We start from the raw sequence: 19981 nt of genomic DNA, 5'->3' as shown, positions 1-19981 counted from the left end.
CCAGTCTGTCATGTATGTTGGAGCAATATTGGAAAACTCTTTTAAGCAGTGTTCTAAATGCTCAGCATTTATAGGTGTGTGGATCATTGGATGTCAATGGGATGTACAACGGGTCGTGCATGGGCTTGATATATATATACCTTTGTGTTTAGAGCACCATTCTTGAATGAAATGCCAATGTCCAAAAAATGTACTTCCGTGTTACTAATTTGCTCCAATTTAAGCTTTAAACCATCATCGTTTGCATTTATTTCATTCAAAAAATGGTGTATTTTTGTATCATTCTTCCATAGAATAAACACATCATCAACATACCTTTTGTATAGGATTATGTCTTCACTAAAATTTGTAATCGTGCACTGTTCTATTTTGTGTAAAACTAACTCTCAGACGGACATCGGGCTCCCCGGAGCAAGCTGGACATCGGGCTGCCCATCAGAATGTCCGGCTTACTCTGCATAAATGTACCATTATATGAGATGTAAGTTTTGTATTGTAGAAATCTTTTTATGTGATATTTAAATAATGTCGTGTCCTTTATTACAATTTGTATATTTTTTAACAGCACTGAAGAGGGGTTGGAATCGTAAGCCAACCCGAAATGCATTTGAGTTCAAATTTTTAAAATAAAACTGTAATTTTCTAACCAAAATGCTGTAAGATTATCTACCAAGAAAAATTCTTTGGATTAAAAGGATGTTATACATATATTTTAATGATATAATAAGTTTGCACTTCACGCCGATGTATACTATTATTAGAACACTTACGTGTAGTGGCGTTACAGGAACCGTCGGAACATCGTTCGGAAAGCTTAAATTATCGAATTCTATGTACCGCCTGATGATGGTAGTTTTACACTACTGAAAGTGCTAGCAGAAAAACGTTTCTCCAAAAGTCGGATATATTTTAATAGTTGAAACGGTATCTGTTGCATCTGCAGAACAATCATTTTCAAAGTTAAATTGATCAATAACTACTAAACAACAATAGTATTCACGATGGAAAGCTTTTTTTGCTTTTAGAAGTGCCACATTCTACAGAAGCTATGAATTGTGATCATGCATTCTGATGGAACATTTTGTAATCCTTATTTCATCTTTGTTTGATCACTTTATAATGACTAGTTCTTCTATCAGTGAATTTCAATAATTGGAGTATATTGCTCCAAGGAAGTTTTCTATTAAGCCAGTGGCCATGGCCTAGATTGCCATGGCACACTAGGATGGTGTAATGACATTTCAGGGGTGCCTTGAAATGGACTGATGAAAGAAGATATATATGGATGAAAAAATACCTTTCTAAATTAATTTTAATATATATAAAATTGATGACATATATTGCTTATATACAGTACATTTTAATAGTGTTGCATTTACTTAAATGTAAACAGTTTTTACATTTGTATTTTTCACCTTTAAATGATTCATAATTGTAAATAAAAAATTGAATAAGGATAATGTGCTTATTAAAGAAACTCCTCAGATGTAAATCCAATTCACACTGCTATTATCAAAGTGAAAATATTTTACAAAACTCAATATTTTCAGATTTTTTACCAGTCTGCAGGAAGTAACTAGAAAAATAATGACGATTATTAAGTTAAGAATAAACCAAACTGTCTTTTAGCATTTCTTTATTTGCAAAGTTTTTAATTAAAAACAAGTACTTTTGATATTTCAAAATGTCATTTTCAGGTTGAGTGAATACCATTTAAATTACAGGTTTTTAAATAGTTCAAATTTATTGCAAAAATTAATATAATTTGTTATCTTTTTATATAAATAAATAAGTTTTACTGTGGAAATTACTATACATAGTATACATTAATTATTATAATATATATTTACAAAATAGTTATATGTGATCGGTGGTGGACTGGCCCACCAGAAAATTCTTTATTTTCCTGGTGGGCTATTTGCTTGGTGGCCATTTCTTATTTTCATATACATTAAATTTCACTTAAGAAAAATAATTTAACAAATAAATTACAAGTAATGTCTATTGTATTCAATTTTTAAAAAGTCTTACTCTAATTTAGGCTGTAAGCTACCATGGTACAGTCCATACAAACAGACATCTGACTCATGGCAAAAGCAGTCTATTACTTGAGATTTTTAAAATAACTGGCCTGAATTCAGATGTGGGCCACAAATGGAATGGCCTGCCAGGATGTGCATTTTGTAACTTCTAATTTAAAAATAACTGATCACAACCTAGGCCATACGTAGCCAACATCAAGCCCACATTAGACTAATGCTTGGTATTTGATGGCTCTTACTAAAAAATCAAAATAGTTAATACAGTTAAAACATATTTTGTTGATATAGTTTTCTTAACATTATATTATTATTAACTATGAAATCTATAAAATCGTACTGCCAAAAATGGCAGTATGATTACGTTACCAGCATAGAGGTATGAAGGAGTACATGTCGAGAATTGATATTTGGTACAGAGTATTAGGTGCCCAAATCATTTGCGCATAAAATAATCCAGACTTGTATGTAGTCAGAGGACTGAGAACTGAATCAAAATAAAATCTGAAATGGCCACCCTCTTCTATACAGACACCTCACTCCACCGAAGTCAGGTGGGGGAAAGTACCACCCACAGTCATTCTAAGAAGTGAACTCTGACCTTAGGACTGAACATGTAGTTTCTTCTATGTTAAATAAAATTTGTAACCTAATTTTGTAAATTTGGGAGTGCTTCAAATATGACGTTAAAACGGTTTTATGTTGTTACAAGGGGGTTTTTTAACATTATCTAGTATAGTAAAATCATGGGACTGATAAAAATTTGACATATTATTTTTTTCAAAAATGGGAAATTTTCATTATGCATTGACAAAAATTCAACCCGGGCCGACATGCAACAAAGAGAAATTTCGAAATTGCATAGGTTAATTTCGTCGAAAATGCATCGTGGACAACCTCGTGGTCGTGGCCGGCGAAGTTTGAACAATTGTGCCCAAAAGCAGCAATACCAAAGAAGATTGGAGAATAAGAATGAGACCCTTCTTAAGCTTCAAAGTGATTCTGCTTATTAGTGAGTCTCTGAGACATAGTCTTGTCCCAAACATGACCTTGCCGTTTTACTTGTTGCTGTTTATTACTAATTTCTAATTTAATTTATAATTTTCAAAAATATATAAATACTTCTGTTCACATTAAATTGTCTAAATTATTTCCTGTTTTTGTTGATGCATAACTGTTTTGTACAAAATCACACCACAGTTCTGTTGACACTATACGGTAAAGCAAGTCAAAATACCACTTATATGCTTAATACGCTATCTAGTATTTAGTTGTTCAGATCTGACAAAGAGTATTATATTTTTTAATCTAATCCTTAATTCTTTTGTAGAGATCTCATACATGTACAGTACAACTATATGCTTTTCAATATTCAGTCTTAGTTCACTATTTGAAAACCAGTAGTGGCTAGAATCCTAGAGTTTGTACAATATCAACTATCATGTGATAAGAGTTTTAATTAGACACTCGATCATGCATTCTGATGGAACATTTTGTAATCCTTATTTCATCTTTGTTTGATCACTTTATAATGACTAGTTCTTCTATCAGTGAATTTCAATAATTGGAGTATATTGCTCCAAGGAAGTTTTCTATTAAGCCAGTGGCCATGGCCTAGATTGCCATGGCACACTAGGATGGTGTAATGACATTTCAGGGGTGCCTTGAAATGGACTGATGAAAGAAGACATATATGGATGAAAAAATACCTTTCTAAATTAATTTTAATATATATAAAATTGATGACATATATTGCTTATATACAGTACATTTTAATAGTGTTGCATTTACTTAAATGTAAACAGTTTTTACATTTGTATTTTTCACCTTTAAATGATTCATAATTGTAAATAAAAAATTGAATAAGGATAATGTGCTTATTAAAGAAACTCCTCAGATGTAAATCCAATTCACACTGCTATTATCAAAGTGAAAATATTTTACAAAACTCAATATTTTCAGATTTTTTACCAGTCTGCAGGAAGTAACTAGAAAAATAATGACGATTATTAAGTTAAGAATAAACCAAACTGTCTTTTAGCATTAAAGTTNATAAATATTTATTTATTTAATTATTTAAATTTTTATTTTTTTTACAAATATATTATAGAATACAATATTGCATTAAAGTGTAGGGTATAAGATTGTAAAAGTGACTGAGATATGTAATTATAATTTGTGGAATGTTTTACTTGATTCCAGAGGGGGCAAGTGCCCTGTTTGCCCCCCTCTGCCTGCTAGTACCCTTGATTGTATTATATGCCACAAATCATTCCCTGCTTAAAAATGGTTTCAAGTGTCTCAATCTGTTGAAACATCCATACTTCAGCACAAAATGAAGTATCAAAATGAGCCAAAACAGCAATTAATTGCAGGTAAATTCTCGTTACATTGAAACTAATTTTAGTGGAGTTTATGATTTCAATTGGAAAGAAAACATTACTATCAATTTTGGCACTAAATCTGTAATTTGTTAATAACTTAATAAGTGTGTTTACTCATTTCTTATCATTTGTATAGGGCTATAAATAAATGATCATTTAATACTTTTTTATGATTTTAGACAATGAAATGAATTTAACATTGACTTTAAATTAACCTGAATTTAACAGATATTTTTTAAAAATATTTCTAAAATATAATATATCATTATCATTTATATTAATATAAAGTAAGTTTAGAATTTTTTTCATAACAAATATTAACAAAAATAATTTTTTCTAACTGTAGAGCAACATTAATTTTAGGATATTTACCACAAGAATTAATTGGAACATCCTGTTATGAAAATTATCATCAAGATGACATTGCACATTTAGCTGAAAGTCATAGATTAGGTAAGGATATAAAATTATTACATAAATTTCTCTAGTATGTAATATGCTATGATTCTGAATATCAATATCTCCAAATAAAGCAGTCTTGTTGGATGATGATTAGTGAGAGTCAGAGCACTCTCAACTAATCTACCAAGACATCAAGACCAACACACCGTTCAATAAGACTGCTGTATTTTGAGATATTTCAATAAATCATTTTCAGTACATTGGAACAAAAAGGTGTGTAATTAAACTTTAAGTAAAAATGCTCCAGAAGATGGCAGAAATTATATTTTTTATGAAAAACTCATAGTATTAAAGTTTTTAATGAATATTTTAATGTTTATTCTTTATTTCATATTTTTATTATAAAAGCAGTAATACTGCTTACAGCATATATTTTTTTAAATATTTAGTGATCCTGTAGACTTGATTCATATAACCTATCTGATAAACATTAAATTACAAAATGATTTTTGCCTATTCAAGAATGAAATGCTACTGGCAATAAGTGTTATACTGCTTTATTAAAAATTTTTTTTTATATATTTTAAAAGATCCATTAAGAAAATTAGGAGTGTATGTTAGAATCATTATGTATTGTATGTTAAAATAATTTCTGAAAGAAACTTGTTTTGGTAAAGAAATATTCTTTGTTTATGGATTCTTGCTATTATATGAAACTAAAAACATCTGAAATTTCCTTATATTGTGATCTCTTCATCCCCATTAGCCAATAATCTCTTAATAATAATTCTCTCTTTTTTAGAGACAATACACTTGGTGGGGTCAATTTTATGCCATATAATTCCAGAAATGTTAAAAGGGAATATGGAAACAGAACAAAGAATGTTCTGTATCTTCTAAGTACATTTTCTAAAAGAATATTGCAATTACAATAATATTGTAAGTTCGCCGACTTCCTGGGGGGAATCATTAATCCTGCATCAGAATGATCTAGGGTCGTACGCGTGTGGGTGTGGCGGAGGAGACACAGATGACAAGAATCTCACAAAAACTCGTTTATTTTAAACATAAAATTAAACTTACACTAAGGAACAAATATTGTCTAGATACAATCGGCTGTTTGGACGTCGATAGCGTCGATGCTCCTGTAGTAGTTTATTGCTTAGGTGGCCTCGAGGCAGTGATGTTTTCGGGTTCGTGAGACTCCGTTGGTTGGCGACGGCAGGGTTTTGGTATCGGCACCCAGATGAAAAAGATTCGTCTCCAGTTTTTATTTGACACAGCACATCCGATTTTCACACACTTTTGTCTTGACTCGCCAAGTGTTGTGTCGAGTGCAGTCTTGGTGAGTGTCCCCTCTTGTCCTTCAAGATTGGGGATTATATCAATCTCCGCTCTTGGTTTTGTTTTCTGATTGGCTCCCTCGTCTAAGTGAAAAACGATTCCTTTTCGAGTCACAAGAAAGATCCGCCTTGAAGAATTTACCTGACACCATCCATAACTCTGGATGCAAAATGTTGATGGAACTTTGAAACTTGCGCTCATATTTTCCACCATTGATGTCTAGTCCGTGATGTTTTTGAAATTTAACGACACAACGCGATGTCCTTTTTTGTCATTAATCTTTCCTCTTTTCAAAATTTCTATGTTCTAATTATGTGCATATGAGCGACTTTTTAAAGGTCCATCTCTACTGGAGGTCGTTTGTTACAATTATTAATCATTTAAAATTATTACTTTCTGTTTACATCAATAAAGTTTTTTTTTTTCTCTCGTCATGGTTTCATATGACTAACACAACTAATTCGATCTTTGATTGGTTTTTAACAATAGATGATTTTTTTTCTAGTTTCGTTTTAATAAATTTCCAATAATAAATATTTAATTTCAACCCGTTTTTTTGGGGCCTCACAATATTACAAAGAATATTATCTTTATCAGACTTATAATGAATTTAGACACATGAATTAAATATTTTACTATTGAAAGATATAAGAATATTTTCAGACCAATGTAAAATAATGTGTAAACAATAGATACATAAATGTGAAATGCGTAAAGTGTTCCATGTTCCACTGTATATTTTCTTCTTTGACATGTAAGATTTTATTTTCTACTCTGGGTTAAAATAGGCAACCAGAACTCCATACAGGCATGCATCAGCAGTTATTCTACATGATTATTCTTTTTGATTCTTATTACAAACAATTATTAATTTAATTGCAACAATGTTGTATTGTTGGAATTCATGATTCCTTAAACTTAATTTATAAATTATGTTAGACAGAAAGAAGGAAGGAAGTGGGAGAATTATCACAGGCGAAGTACCTCTACATACCCATATAGAGGGTTCTGGCTATGTCGTCTTCAGTCTTGCTTAGGAATGGGAGCAAGGATCTTCCTCCTCTTCAAGTCGTAGTTTCTGGTCACTAATATCATCCTTCCGAATTTTCACCCCAGAAAGTAAGAAAGCCTGTCCTCCCATCCACACATTATATATCTATTGCCTCCTTTCCTGCTATGCTTATTGCCCCTCAGGCAACTTATTCGAAAAAGACAAAAGAGAAAGACATGAAAGGACATCAACAGAACATTCTAGAATAACACAAATGAAACAGTCTATAACCAAACACAATTAATATACATGATGAGTGATTGTCACAGACAATGATGGATTTCATAAATTTATTTCAGTTTTAAGATATTTTATATTATTTATTTAATATATCTTCATAAAAAATAATGTTGTAATCCTAGTATATAATCAGGGTAAATATCTTATGATAGTGTAGAATTTGTTTAATAAAATATTAAAACAAATGGAATTAGTGTCATATTTTAGATAACTAATAATGTCAATATTCAATAAGAAATTATCTTATACATTCTCATTTAAATCAGAACATTCACAATTTATTATATTTTAATTTAAAACTTGTAATAGAAATTTTATATGATTTTTTCTTGTAGTTCTTCAATCCAATGATCAAATTACTACTCAGGTTTATCAGTTTCGTACTAAAGAAGGATCATTTGTATGTCTTCAGACAAAATGGAAAGTATTTCAAAATCCATGGACCAAAGAATTTGAATGTATTGTAGCCATCAATACTATGGTTCCGTAAGTTGCACTTCACAATCATTTGGTATTTTTAATTGTTATTTATTAGTTTTTAATTATTTTGAACAGGTATAAATTGATGACAAATGAATCTAAGAGCAAAAGAAATAACTTAAGTTTAATATTTTATTTCCATAGACAATTATATATTATTTGGCTAGAATAAGGCATTTGCTATAATATGAAGATTTAAATTGAATTTGTAGAATATCAAATTATAAGCTTGTATAAATCAATTTATTGCAGTTAGTGGTTTTAAAATGCTTTTTTAAATCTTCTGATATGATATAATAAGATATGGGTCTGATTTAATTTATTCAAAAAAATATTCTATTCTATAGATCTGCTCAGGAACACAAAGTTAATTTATTAACTATTAAAGCCAGCTAAATAAAATTGATTAACATGAAAAAAGAACAAATATAAAATAAGACACAGACCACTCTTTCTAGTCTTCAAACTAAATAGTTCCATGAGCATTTCTCTATTCAAACAGTTTTTGAAATCTCAACCTGACTCCCTTCTCATGTTATTGGGCCTTTGCCTGTCAAAAAAATAATAATTTCTGTCAGCTGGACAAATGTTTGACTGACAGAAATCCACTTTGCAGCACAACATAATAATAATAATAATAATAATAATAATGTGTATATATATATAATCATTCATATCCTTCCTCCCTTGCAATTTGCATATCAACTATATATGTAAAATAAATAAGAAAAATAACAGGAATATGGAAATCTTTTTGCATATAAATAGCTTCACCACAATTTGTGTCAAGGAAAAAAAACATTTAAAAGCACTTCTAAAGCCAAATCTTTCAAGAGGGTGGCAAGGGAGGCTCTTTGACAACTTGGAAAAATTTTAATGTATTGTAAGTTTTTTTCATTAATCAAAGCATACAGTAACTAATCAGACTTCAGTGCTTTAGTCTTGATGCATTTTTTGTACAATTGCAATGAGTCTACTTTTGATTTAATAAAAATAATTTGCAGCTTTTGATAAAAATTTGATTAAGAGATGTTTAAATGTCATTCATATCATCATAAAAGTAAATAGAAAAGAGATGATGGCATAGTACAATAAATCAAATGGAATTGTGTCACTTTTATTTACTAGATAGGTGATATCGAGAAACTCAAGACAATGTTTATCGATGTAGTTAACCTGGGCGAGCAGTTTAAACAGTAATATGTCACAAATGAAAGATTATAAGTGATTTATTGTTGAGAAAAGAAAAAAAATATGATGAACAGTACAGATAAAAAAGAAAAGTGTAATAAAGAAATTAAATTAAACTAAAGTAAAGTAAAGTAAATGAATAAAGTGAACTAAACTAAAAAATAAGAAATAAAAGAATAATAAAATCAGTTCACATTTAATCAGGAAAAACCTTGGATAAATTGGAGTCGCTCGTTAAAAGCAGCCACGTTTGAGATTTTGTCCAGTCTTGACTGAGAGAACTGTGTCTGAAACATAACGTTGGTGAGTTACTTGACATGGCTAAAAAACATATATTTGAAATAGTTATACAAAAGTTTAAAATTTCCAATCGGGTGAGAGGAAGGAGTTGAGTCAGTCCAATCTGGAGCAGGATTAGTAGTTCGCATTCAGGTCTGCCTCAGACAGGATCATGGTGTGATATGTCCCATTATGTTGATCTCCCTCTGGAAAAACCGAACCGCCTGAGCAAAAGACAAAATTGCTTTGTCTATGCCAATCATTAGGCTTATACAGTCGACCCCCCTATAAGAACATAGATACGTTCCATTCTTTAGGAATCCGATTTCTTACGAGTCCTTCCAATCACAGCCCGACACATGTCAAGTTTACAGACTACAGCTGTTTGAAAGGTTTTCTTCCATAAAATTAATTGATTCTAGACTAATCCAACTCAACATTTCCAAAATACGTATATTTTTTTTGGAAATAATCCGTATAAACTACGCTATACACAAGAAATTGTAGGATTACTTACCAAGTGTGCACCATTCGACAGCGCCATTGCTCAAGCTTGTTTTCATCGCGGAACAACTCAGCAAACGGCGGCCGCGATTTCTGATGTTATTTTTCTGCGAAAACGTCGCTGAACTTTGGAGACATCATTAATATAAATAATTTTTATCGCCGTTGAATAAGAAATGTTTCTTTCACAAGAAATGTATAAAATTACAGTACTGTATTAGACTTACGGTACCTAATTTACATACTGTACGGGCGATAGTTCACCTAAATTCTTTATAGTGTGGCGCCAGGCAGCAGAAAGCATATATATAATTATAATAAGGTTATAATAAATTAAGTTAATATATAATTATATATACAGTACCTAATTTATATATAATTAATATATAATTATATGTACAGATGAAACTAAACTCAATTTACCTGCCTAAACGTCCGTAGCGTGGTGCTACGGATGGCAGAAAGTAGTTCGGCTGCCTGATGACGTTTTACGTAATTATAGGAGTTTTTTTACCATTGTGTACGGATAACGCCACAATTTTTTTGCTGTCTTATAGGAATCGTAATTATAGGAACCCATTTTATAGGGGGTCTACTGTACAACATTAGTATACATAGTGTTGACATATTTTTGAAGATCCCTAAAATATATCCAAAATTGCTAAATTCCTTTTCTGCTACTGACCCATTAAGTGAAAAGTTGTCCCAATTAAGTGTTTAAATTATGTATTAGTTTATTAGTTTGGTTTCCGTTTATTAGTTTGGTTTTCGTTCTTTGAGATTTGGCCCAAAAAAACAGCCGCCCCAATTAATCAGTGGCCCAATTAAATGGAATCAACTGTATTTTTGTACAAAAATGATATCAAAACGGCCATACCTTGAAAAAACAACAAAGTCTGAATTGTTCCAGAATGTTCCCATTATTAGTGCTGCACATTGAAGAGCTAGGTAACATGGTGCCATCTGGTGGGAATGGGGGACGTAAATTTGCTTCTTTTTTCTTAGAACTCAGATAACTTATCTGTAGTTCAACCAAAATTCACCAAACTCTGGAAAAATATCAAGCAACTGTCTGGTTTTATATTCCAAAAAACAGCACTCAAAAATGTCAAAATACATTTTTGTTATTAAGCATCAAAGAGGCAAAAGTCAACACTTTTTTAATATATTTTTTCTCAGAGTTAATTATATTTTCCAAACTAATTTATGCACACACCAGTTTCTACTGAGCATTTTGACACCAAAATCATCAAAATCCAACATGGAATTTTCTTTTAAATTCACATAAAAAGTTCAAATGTTATCCCAGTAGCCTGGACTATGCCCAGGCAAAAATAATTCACCAGTTTCAGATCAAAGCTTTAATCTTCAAACTGTTTAGGAGTGTAATAAAGCTGAGAATTACTTGAAAAAGATATTGGGCTGCAATTTGAAACAATTGCAGACATAAATTTTCACTGTCATCTGTATGTATGTATGTATGTATGTTTGTCTGTCTGTCTGTCCTTCCTTAATCTTGTGACTGGTGTTAAATAGATGAAAGTCAAGACCATATATAAAAAGCTTTAGGGGCAGGAGGCCCCAATTAACTATATACAAATTTCCACTTTGGGCTGGAAGTCATGTTATTGCAATTCAAAAAATTTCTCCTGAATGGAGTTATATAGATGACTGGCATAACTTCATTTTTAACAGGAAAAGTATGATGTACTTTACAATGAATGACATAGCATTCATTGCTACATCATTCATTGTAAAGTATTATAATGTTAACAACTATGTATCAAATTATTATAATCAAAATAAATTTAAAATTATATATACATCTAATCATTCTTATATAAAATTTAAATAAATTTATTTAAGGGCTCCCAACTTTGAAGTGGTGGAAAGTTCCAATACTTCTTTCGAAGATATGTTAAGTAGTAATTCTAATAGTTTTGATGCTATCTTATCATCATTGCCATCAGGAATATCAAGTGGAGATAATATTCAAAGATTTTCAGGAAGCAGAATAGGAGCAGTTAAAATAGGGAAACAAATTGCAGATGAAACTGAATTACAAAAGTAATTATTTTAAAATACTATCTTTTAAGTTTATAAATATATAATCTAAATTTTTTTTTATTTTAAAATAAAATTTAAAATTAATAGTATTTGGTAAAAATGTCAAAATATTATTTTTCAAGACATTATACACATATAATAATTTATTCTACACAACAAAAAAAATTGCTTAGAGATATGACAGATAGAATTTGATACTGAATAGAAAATAATTTTTCTTATCAATTTCACTGTTAAAGCATCAATTATAATATCAGACAATTTTAAACAAAGGAATGATAACTCCATACAGTAACTAATCAATTAAAAATAAAATTAAACTTTCAAGAGTGACTTGTCGAAGATTTGATTTTATTCTTGATTGATTACTACCACAATTATAATGAAGTCGAGTTTCAAGATCAAGAGTTTTATCTATATTCTGAATAGTTTTCTAAGTATTAATATAAAACATTTCAAGATGATAAAAATTGTATTATCCTATTTATCATGGATTTTATATAATTTTTTATAAGTACAGTATTTTCAGTTTTTTAAACAATAAATTCCCTATTATCAATGTTATAACCAATATCATCAAATATTAAGAATTAAGTTGATACTGAATGAAATAATTTATATAGTTTTATTTCAATTAAAAAATATAACCAACTTCTTTTGTATGATATAGACAAACCTATAGAAGGAATACACAGTTATGTGTGTTTATTTCTGACTGATTATATTAGATTGTGCCCACACTAGTTTTCAGATATACATAATCAGTTTTAAGTACTATATTGATTACAATATTTTATGTAATCAATAATGTTTATTATATTTCTTATATAATGTTTATTTTAATAAATAAATGTTAAATGCTTTTATTAATATATGTATATGTCATATAATAATAATGTGCAAGAATTAGTTCATATATTTAATTTTTTTTTGTATTTATGTCAATTTCTACAGAGGAAGAGATTCTTCAACAAGCAGTAATGATGTTTCTATGTTAGAAAATATTGGATTAACAAAAGTTCAAAATGTTTCAAGTTCAGCAGAGGTATGTTCATTTAAAAGCTTTTAAATAATTTTTTATTTATCAATAGCAATAGTTTTTAGTTTTTTACTTTAATAAAAATTTGTTCTAATATTTTTAAAAAATATAAGATATTGACTTTTTATGCTACATCTTTTCATAAAATACTTGAAATGTTTCAAGTGTTGTCTTTACTTAAATGTAAACATAATAATACAGGGTGATCAAAAAGTCATTTGCATATGTTAGGAATCAATTTTATTTTGTGAGGTTAAAGCAGGCATGGCCAACATACAGCCCGTGTAATGAATTTATGTGGCCCGCAATTAATCTTTCAATATTAGCTACTCAAGTCCAAATATCTTAATGAAAAATTCTGACGCCTAAAAATAAAAAAAAAGAAAAAGGTCAACAACTCACTGTGCATTTAGAGTTAACTCTCCATTATAAATCTCGTAGAATGTTGATAATGCATGATAATGTGAAAAATGTATCTGTAATCTCTATGTACAATTTAATCTCTACAGGGTGACACCACAATGAGATCTCGCACCACCTCAAAATCTTGCTAGGGCAGCCTCTGGTTCAGCCCGTGAAAAAAGTTTTCTTTCCAATTCGGCCCAGGAGCAAAAACTGTTGGCCACCCCTGGGTTAAAGTATGAAACTATAGAAGGTAGTAAAAACAAAGTTTATAATCTGATCTTTAAGAAAAGTAAAATGAAATCAGATTATTACAAGATATGTTTGAAATGGCCTCTCATTCACCTTGTAAAGCACCTGAAAATTGAAGCTGGCAATCACTATTATAATATTCCTATTTAGTTCATCTATTCTGTGTGGATTATTTTTATACATGGCTTCTTTGAGATATCCCCAAAGAAAAACTCTGGGGGTGACAAAATCTGGTCATTGTAGGGACCACAATCCTTTAGAAATAAGACAGTTGCCAAAGAATTCTCACAAGAACTGCAGAATCTGGATATTTCCAATGAAATGCTTCTGAAACTTGTGCATGAATGGAAATGAATGGTGAAATAATACTCAACGATGAAAATCCGTTGTTCCTGAGAAAAAAAACCATTTCACTTCTTCAATGAACAAAGCTATACTGCAACTCATTTTATGACTTTCACACAAAAGTCAGAGTTTCTATTAATAATCAGAAGTCACTAAAGTCACATCTTTTGGTGGGAGACATAATAAAAATAACTGATACAATTTACACAAATTGACATTTTTATGTATGTGACTTTTCAATCACCCTGTGTAATAAAGGATCCTTCTATAATGATAAACTCATTACTCAGTTAATTTGCATTTATAGATACTTCATTCATGTAGCCAATTTTGTTGTATATTTTGCTTATTGAAATGATAACTGTTAAATAATGTAAAGAACAAGAAAAATCTACTAACTGACTTTTGAAAGTATTCTTTCTTTTTAAAAAAATTTCTTAAGTAAATAGTAGTAATGGTAGCATAATTTTACTAAATTTGTATTAAAAATTTGAAATAATATTAATAAAGAATCAAAATTTAGTAAAGATTTTAATTTTAAAAACTCTAAACAATAAGCTTTTATTATTATTTGTTTCTAATTTTAGGATTCTTCCAAAGTTCAAATAAGGAATCATCAAGGTGAAAATTCTGCACAAGTAAAAGCTATGTTGAATGGCACTACTAATCATTCACCTCATTCTAATCTTAGTGACTTTAGTTCTACAACTCAGACAACTGGAATTCGTGATAATAGTGTGTAACCTATTTTCTTATATTTATTTATTTTTGTATGAAATAAAATGTGCAAAATGATTTTATATGTAATTTTGGCAAAAAATTAAAATTGTTTCACTAGTTTATTAGTATATTAGAACAATCTTATATTTCAAATAGCTAGCTAGTATATCATGTTAAACTAAGGCCCTAGTGCAGTGGTTCCCAATTAGTTTTTCCTGCATACCACTTCAAGAAAGAGCTCAAACTCGTGTACCCCTTATAGCAGAAATTCATATTAATCCATACTCTTATTATAAATTCAAAGGTAATTCTGCCTGTCTGTCTGTTACCTTTTCATGTCTAAACCGGTTTTAATAAAATTTGGCACAGAGATAGCTTACATGTTGGAGATGGACATAGGCTACATTTTACTGCGAGAAAATATCTTACTCCCACAAGAAAATTCGATATAATGCAAGTGAAGCTGTGGGTAGACAGCTAGTGATAAATAGAATAAGTTTTTTTACATTTATTTCCTTTAAAATACAATTCTAATAATAATAATGAAAATAACATAAGGTTATTTAATTTTAATGCGACAAATGCACATGATTTTCTTTGCACAACTTTGTAAAATATGGTTGCTTTTTGGTCAGCTTCAGTCTCAAGTCATCTTCGAGTTGAAGTCAGTGATGATGTTTAGTTTTCATTTGCATAACAGCATACATAATAACATGAACAACCCAGGATATCTTTAATTAAAATTTGAATTATGACTATTTACAAAAAATTATAAAATTTTTCAAGTCTATCTTTCATCCTTTTAACACATCACAGAAGTAACAGTATATTGGCTTGGATAAACTTCCATAGAACACGTGATAAATTATAAAAAATTATAAAATTTTTCAAGTCTATCTTTCATCCTTTTAACACATCACAGAAGTAACAGTATATTGGCTTGGATAAACTTCTATACTGTTACTTCTGTAGTGCGTTAAAAGAATGAAAGATAGACTTGAAAAATTTTATAATTTTTTGTAAATAGTCATAATTCAATTTTTAGTTTTCATGTTTGTCATGGCCGAAAATCCACTCTTGCAGAGGTATGTTGTGCAAAATGGTAGTAAATATTTTATTTCCGTTTCACTGACATGATGATAATGATAATTGTACAATTAACACAAATTGTGTTAATTGTACAATTTTTGTTTCTTGTATAAGAATTTCATTTAGGTATTGTCACAAATGCATTTTTTGATGAAATTTTGAGAATATTTTTAGTTATAGATTTAGTTATAAATAAACGAATTTGTGCATTCAACATCATGTTGTAAATTGCCAAATTTTTGATGGTCCACCCATTATTTTTTTGATTGCTTCATCTCATGCATTTAAATTTTAAATCAACCAATTTTAGATTGCCGTGCGTACCCCCTCATGCAATTTTGCATACCCCCAGGGGTACGCGTACCACTAATTGGGAACCATTGCCATAGTGCTTGGAATGGAATGGTTTTGAATAGTTATTATAGCTAGTTGTAATAGCAATCTGAGTAGTCAAAACTACTATGATATTGTGGAAGATTTGAAACTTTTAATGCTACTTTGAATGCATTATCAATGGTGAAAATCATATAGTCATACTGAAGCTGCATGCAGACCATTGTAGCTATAAAAATAAAACCTAGAAGAAAGCAGTTGAACCTCTCTAATCCAACACTCATGAGACAAAAAAATTGTTGCAAGTAACAGTTTTAAATACAGAAATATAAACCACTGATGGACTGATTCCATTACATATTGCATTTATAAAATGGTGATTAATGTTTGGAAAATGGAAATTAGGTTTTCAAACATTACTGTGGTGTATGCATTTTATAAATTTACCAAAGAATTGTGTTGGATTTTCAGTATTACTCTAAAAGTGTTTAAATTGATTTATTTGAAAAATTGACATTAAAAATGAATTGCTATCATATAAATGCCATTAAAACAATATAATTTTTGATTTAAAAAGTCAGAAATCAGATTGTTTTAATGGCATTTATATGACAGCAATTCATTTTTAATGTTTATTTTTTAAGGTATTACTTGAATTATATGAGCGCTAAGGTGGCTTTTCTTTTTTGCTAGACTTATTATACCATCAATGAAAAGGAGGACAAGCTTTAGAAAAACTTTTTATTTCTTTGAGTATGCATTTTGGACAATTATGTCCCTTTTCAACTCTTGTGTTACAACTATATAGGGAAAATTACATACAGGTTAGCATAATGTATACAAGTTAGCGTAAATTTATTGTAATGTTACAAAATTGTAAAAGGTCATTAGGAAACTTACATGGATTATGAGAAATGCAGGAGTTGCGACATTAGATAAAATATGGATGGCGATTATTGATTAACAGGTATAAGCTAAAATAATGATTTTAACAGAAGATAACCAAACAGAAAAATTCTTTCTACGAACGTTTTCATCTATATGTAATAAACATCCTCAGGTATTGACGATATCGAACTAACGGCTAGTAGAGTAGAATGTTTTTGAAAGTTCCGTTTAACTATGTAATTCTACTAGCCATTAGTTCGATATCGTCAATACCTGAGGATGTTTATTACATATAGATGAAAACGTTTGTAGAAAGAATTTTTCTGTTTGGTTATGAACTGGTTTATTTGATGAGTGTTATATAATTAAGTACCCAGTTTTTTGAAATACAGTATATTTAACAGAAGATTTTGAATGTTTGAATTTTCATAGCTGTCTAGTGCACCTTTGAATGTTTGAAAATTCAAACATTCAAAATTCTTCCATAACAAACTTCATTTTATAGAAATCGAAATCATTCGATTTTTATTCCTGGGGAAGGTCATTCAAATAGCCGAAAACATCCGATTAGTTAATAAAAAGCTGAATTTTAAAGGATTTTTGTCAATATTTGATTATTACTTAACTGCAATTTGAAAAGAGTGAAAGTGATAGGGTACTAACCAGTGTCCCAAGTTTGAATTGCCACTGTTTATGGAGTTTATACAAAACTCCATAATATGGAAGAAGTGCAAGTTTGTGGCAAAAGATCTGTAAAATGGCTAAAATGCATAAATAAGACCCCTATTATGTAATAAATTTTCCTTTATAATGTGGAAAAGATACTACAATTGTGATTAGAACTTTAGGAATGATTTTTAGATTTTTGAGAGCTGCATTTTAAAGGTTTTTGTCGACCCTATCACTTTTTAATTTATGACTATATCCCTGGATAAAAACCACTGAACATTAGTATTTGTTTATGGGTTTGCATCTCACCAACAGGCTGTCTGCATGGAGTTTTCTCTGCATGTATAACACCTACATACCGTTCAGACTCCATATCATCACTATCACTGTCAATATCTAATAATACTGTTTGAGTTCTTGCCATCTTACATTTATTCTATTTGTTATTATCTACCTATAAATGTGATCCTAAATAGTTGAAATTTACATTTTTTAACTCATCCTGAAGTCTAATTCCATCTCCTTCCTCTAACAGTTCATATCTGAATTCCAAGAACTAAATCTATTGACTTTTAATCCCCTCTCTCTAATCTGATTAACTTTTTTTCGTTCACCTCATTAATAAATACATACAATATCAATTATGAATAATGTATACCATAACTCCTTTCTCACTGCATTCAGCAATAATTCATCTAATGTTAATAAATAAAAAAAATATGGGTTTAAAGTTAAACCTTGGTAAACTCCAAATCCATCCTAAATTCTCTCTTTTGTAATACTTAAACCAAATAGATTAAACATTTTATGTTTCCATAATTAAATTTATATAATTCTCATCAACCTCTTTTCTTCCTAAATCTGAAAGAGAGTTCTTGATAATCTTGAAGACATTCCATATTAATAATGTATAGATATGTTTAACTAGTTAATAATAGATATGTTATAGATATGTTCTTTTTGACTACTTTTTGTTACCCAACTCCCAAAAATATTTCAAAATGAACACAAATGATGAATCAATTTGAAGCAATTGAATCAATTTAAAGTTTAAAATTATGTAATATTAACAACATTTACGAATAAATAATGTTCAAAATCAAATTAAAATAGTATTTATAAGTAGTCTTTTAATGCAGATATTGCTTTTGTCTTTTTTAAAAATGTGAAAATTTTGTGTTTTAAAAGAAATTTCAAATGTTTGCAGCTGACTAGCTATGCTTGAGACAAACTTTTGCTACAGAATGATTACAGCACTCAAAGTGGCAAAAATATTTATTACACCACTTTTGTAGTGTTAGAGCTATGGTATCTGTGGGACCAGTATATCTATTGACTCTGGCATTACGTAAAAATTGTGTAGTGGTTTGATTATTTATAATTTTTATACTTTTGTTAAAAAAAAAAACTTAAAAATTTAAGTGTCAAATATTCTTAAATATATATTTATTTATTTTCAGCTGATTTGGAATTGATGGATACTTTGATGGGAAGAGAGATGTTACAGGCATCATATCAGAATAATAGTAATGAAGGAAATGATGAAGCTGCAATGGCTGTTATCATGAGTCTTCTAGAAGCAGATGCTGGACTTGGTGGACCAGTAGATTTTAGTGGATTGCCTTGGCCTCTCCCTTAATTTTGGAAATCTTTATATTTTGCAAATAGAATACAAAAAACAAATTTTAAAGCATAAAAAATTAATTTGGATAATACAATATAAGTATTTATAAATTTTATTTTAATAACAATGGCATTGTTATTAAGAAGAATTTTATTGATAATTAATTTGCTCATTTTGTTTTAAAAGAAATTTTTAAATTAGATAAAATAATTTGTTTTTTTAAATATGATATACAAATTCAAAAGAATACTTACCAAATTAATTGATTATCAAGTACAAACCAAAGTATAAACAAAGTAATTGTATTTTTGAAATTCAGAATTTATTTAATCTATTATCTTAATGTATTAGGAGAATAGATTAAGTTGTTCATTAAACTAGTAGAACAGAAAACGTACTCTAAGTTCTCTGATCTATCAGTTTTAATGAACAAATAAGTCAAATTACGATAATTAATTTATAACTGTTTTATAACTAATTTCTAAACAAATACATTCTTTCAATCCAAACAAAATTTTATATAAAGAAACAAAGTTATATTACATGTAATGAGAAATTATTGAATTAAATTCAAACGTTTTTCTTATAACAAAACTTTTTAGAAACCTCAAATGCTTTTAGTCTACAATATATATATAT

At 29.2% G+C, this 19981-nt stretch overlaps 1 protein-coding gene across 1 annotated transcript; it reads left to right on the top strand.

Moving 5' to 3' along the window:
• Positions 1 to 4374: 4374 nt before the first annotated feature.
• Positions 4375 to 19412, top strand: LOC111621250 (aryl hydrocarbon receptor nuclear translocator-like protein 1). Its single transcript, XM_023363331.1, has 7 exons — positions 4375 to 4414; positions 4757 to 4876; positions 7796 to 7946; positions 11781 to 11981; positions 12936 to 13026; positions 14607 to 14754; positions 19179 to 19412. The coding sequence occupies exons 1-7, from the start codon at positions 4375 to 4377 to the stop codon at positions 19355 to 19357; spliced, it is 930 nt and encodes a 309-aa protein (XP_023219099.1). The 3' UTR covers positions 19358 to 19412.
• The last annotated feature ends 569 nt before the right edge of the window (positions 19413 to 19981 follow it).

Source organism: Centruroides sculpturatus, unplaced genomic scaffold (assembly GCF_000671375.1).
Source record: "Centruroides sculpturatus isolate CEXI.00-Female unplaced genomic scaffold, Cexi_2.0 scaffold283, whole genome shotgun sequence".
NCBI lineage: Eukaryota > Metazoa > Arthropoda > Arachnida > Scorpiones > Buthidae > Centruroides > Centruroides sculpturatus.
Note: the sequence above shows the minus strand (reverse complement) of the source record. Positions and strands in the feature narration are given on the sequence as shown.

Excerpts from the sequence above, each read along its gene's own strand:
- LOC111621250 (XM_023363331.1), top strand. The coding sequence starts at position 4,375 with ATGAAGTATCAAAATGAGCCAAAACAGCAATTAATTGCAG. Across the intron at positions 4,877-7,795 it reads AGCTGAAAGTCATAGATTAG|TTCTTCAATCCAATGATCAA; the intron begins GTAAGGATATAA and ends TTTTTCTTGTAG. Across the intron at positions 13,027-14,606 it reads ATGTTTCAAGTTCAGCAGAG|GATTCTTCCAAAGTTCAAAT; the intron begins GTATGTTCATTT and ends TTCTAATTTTAG.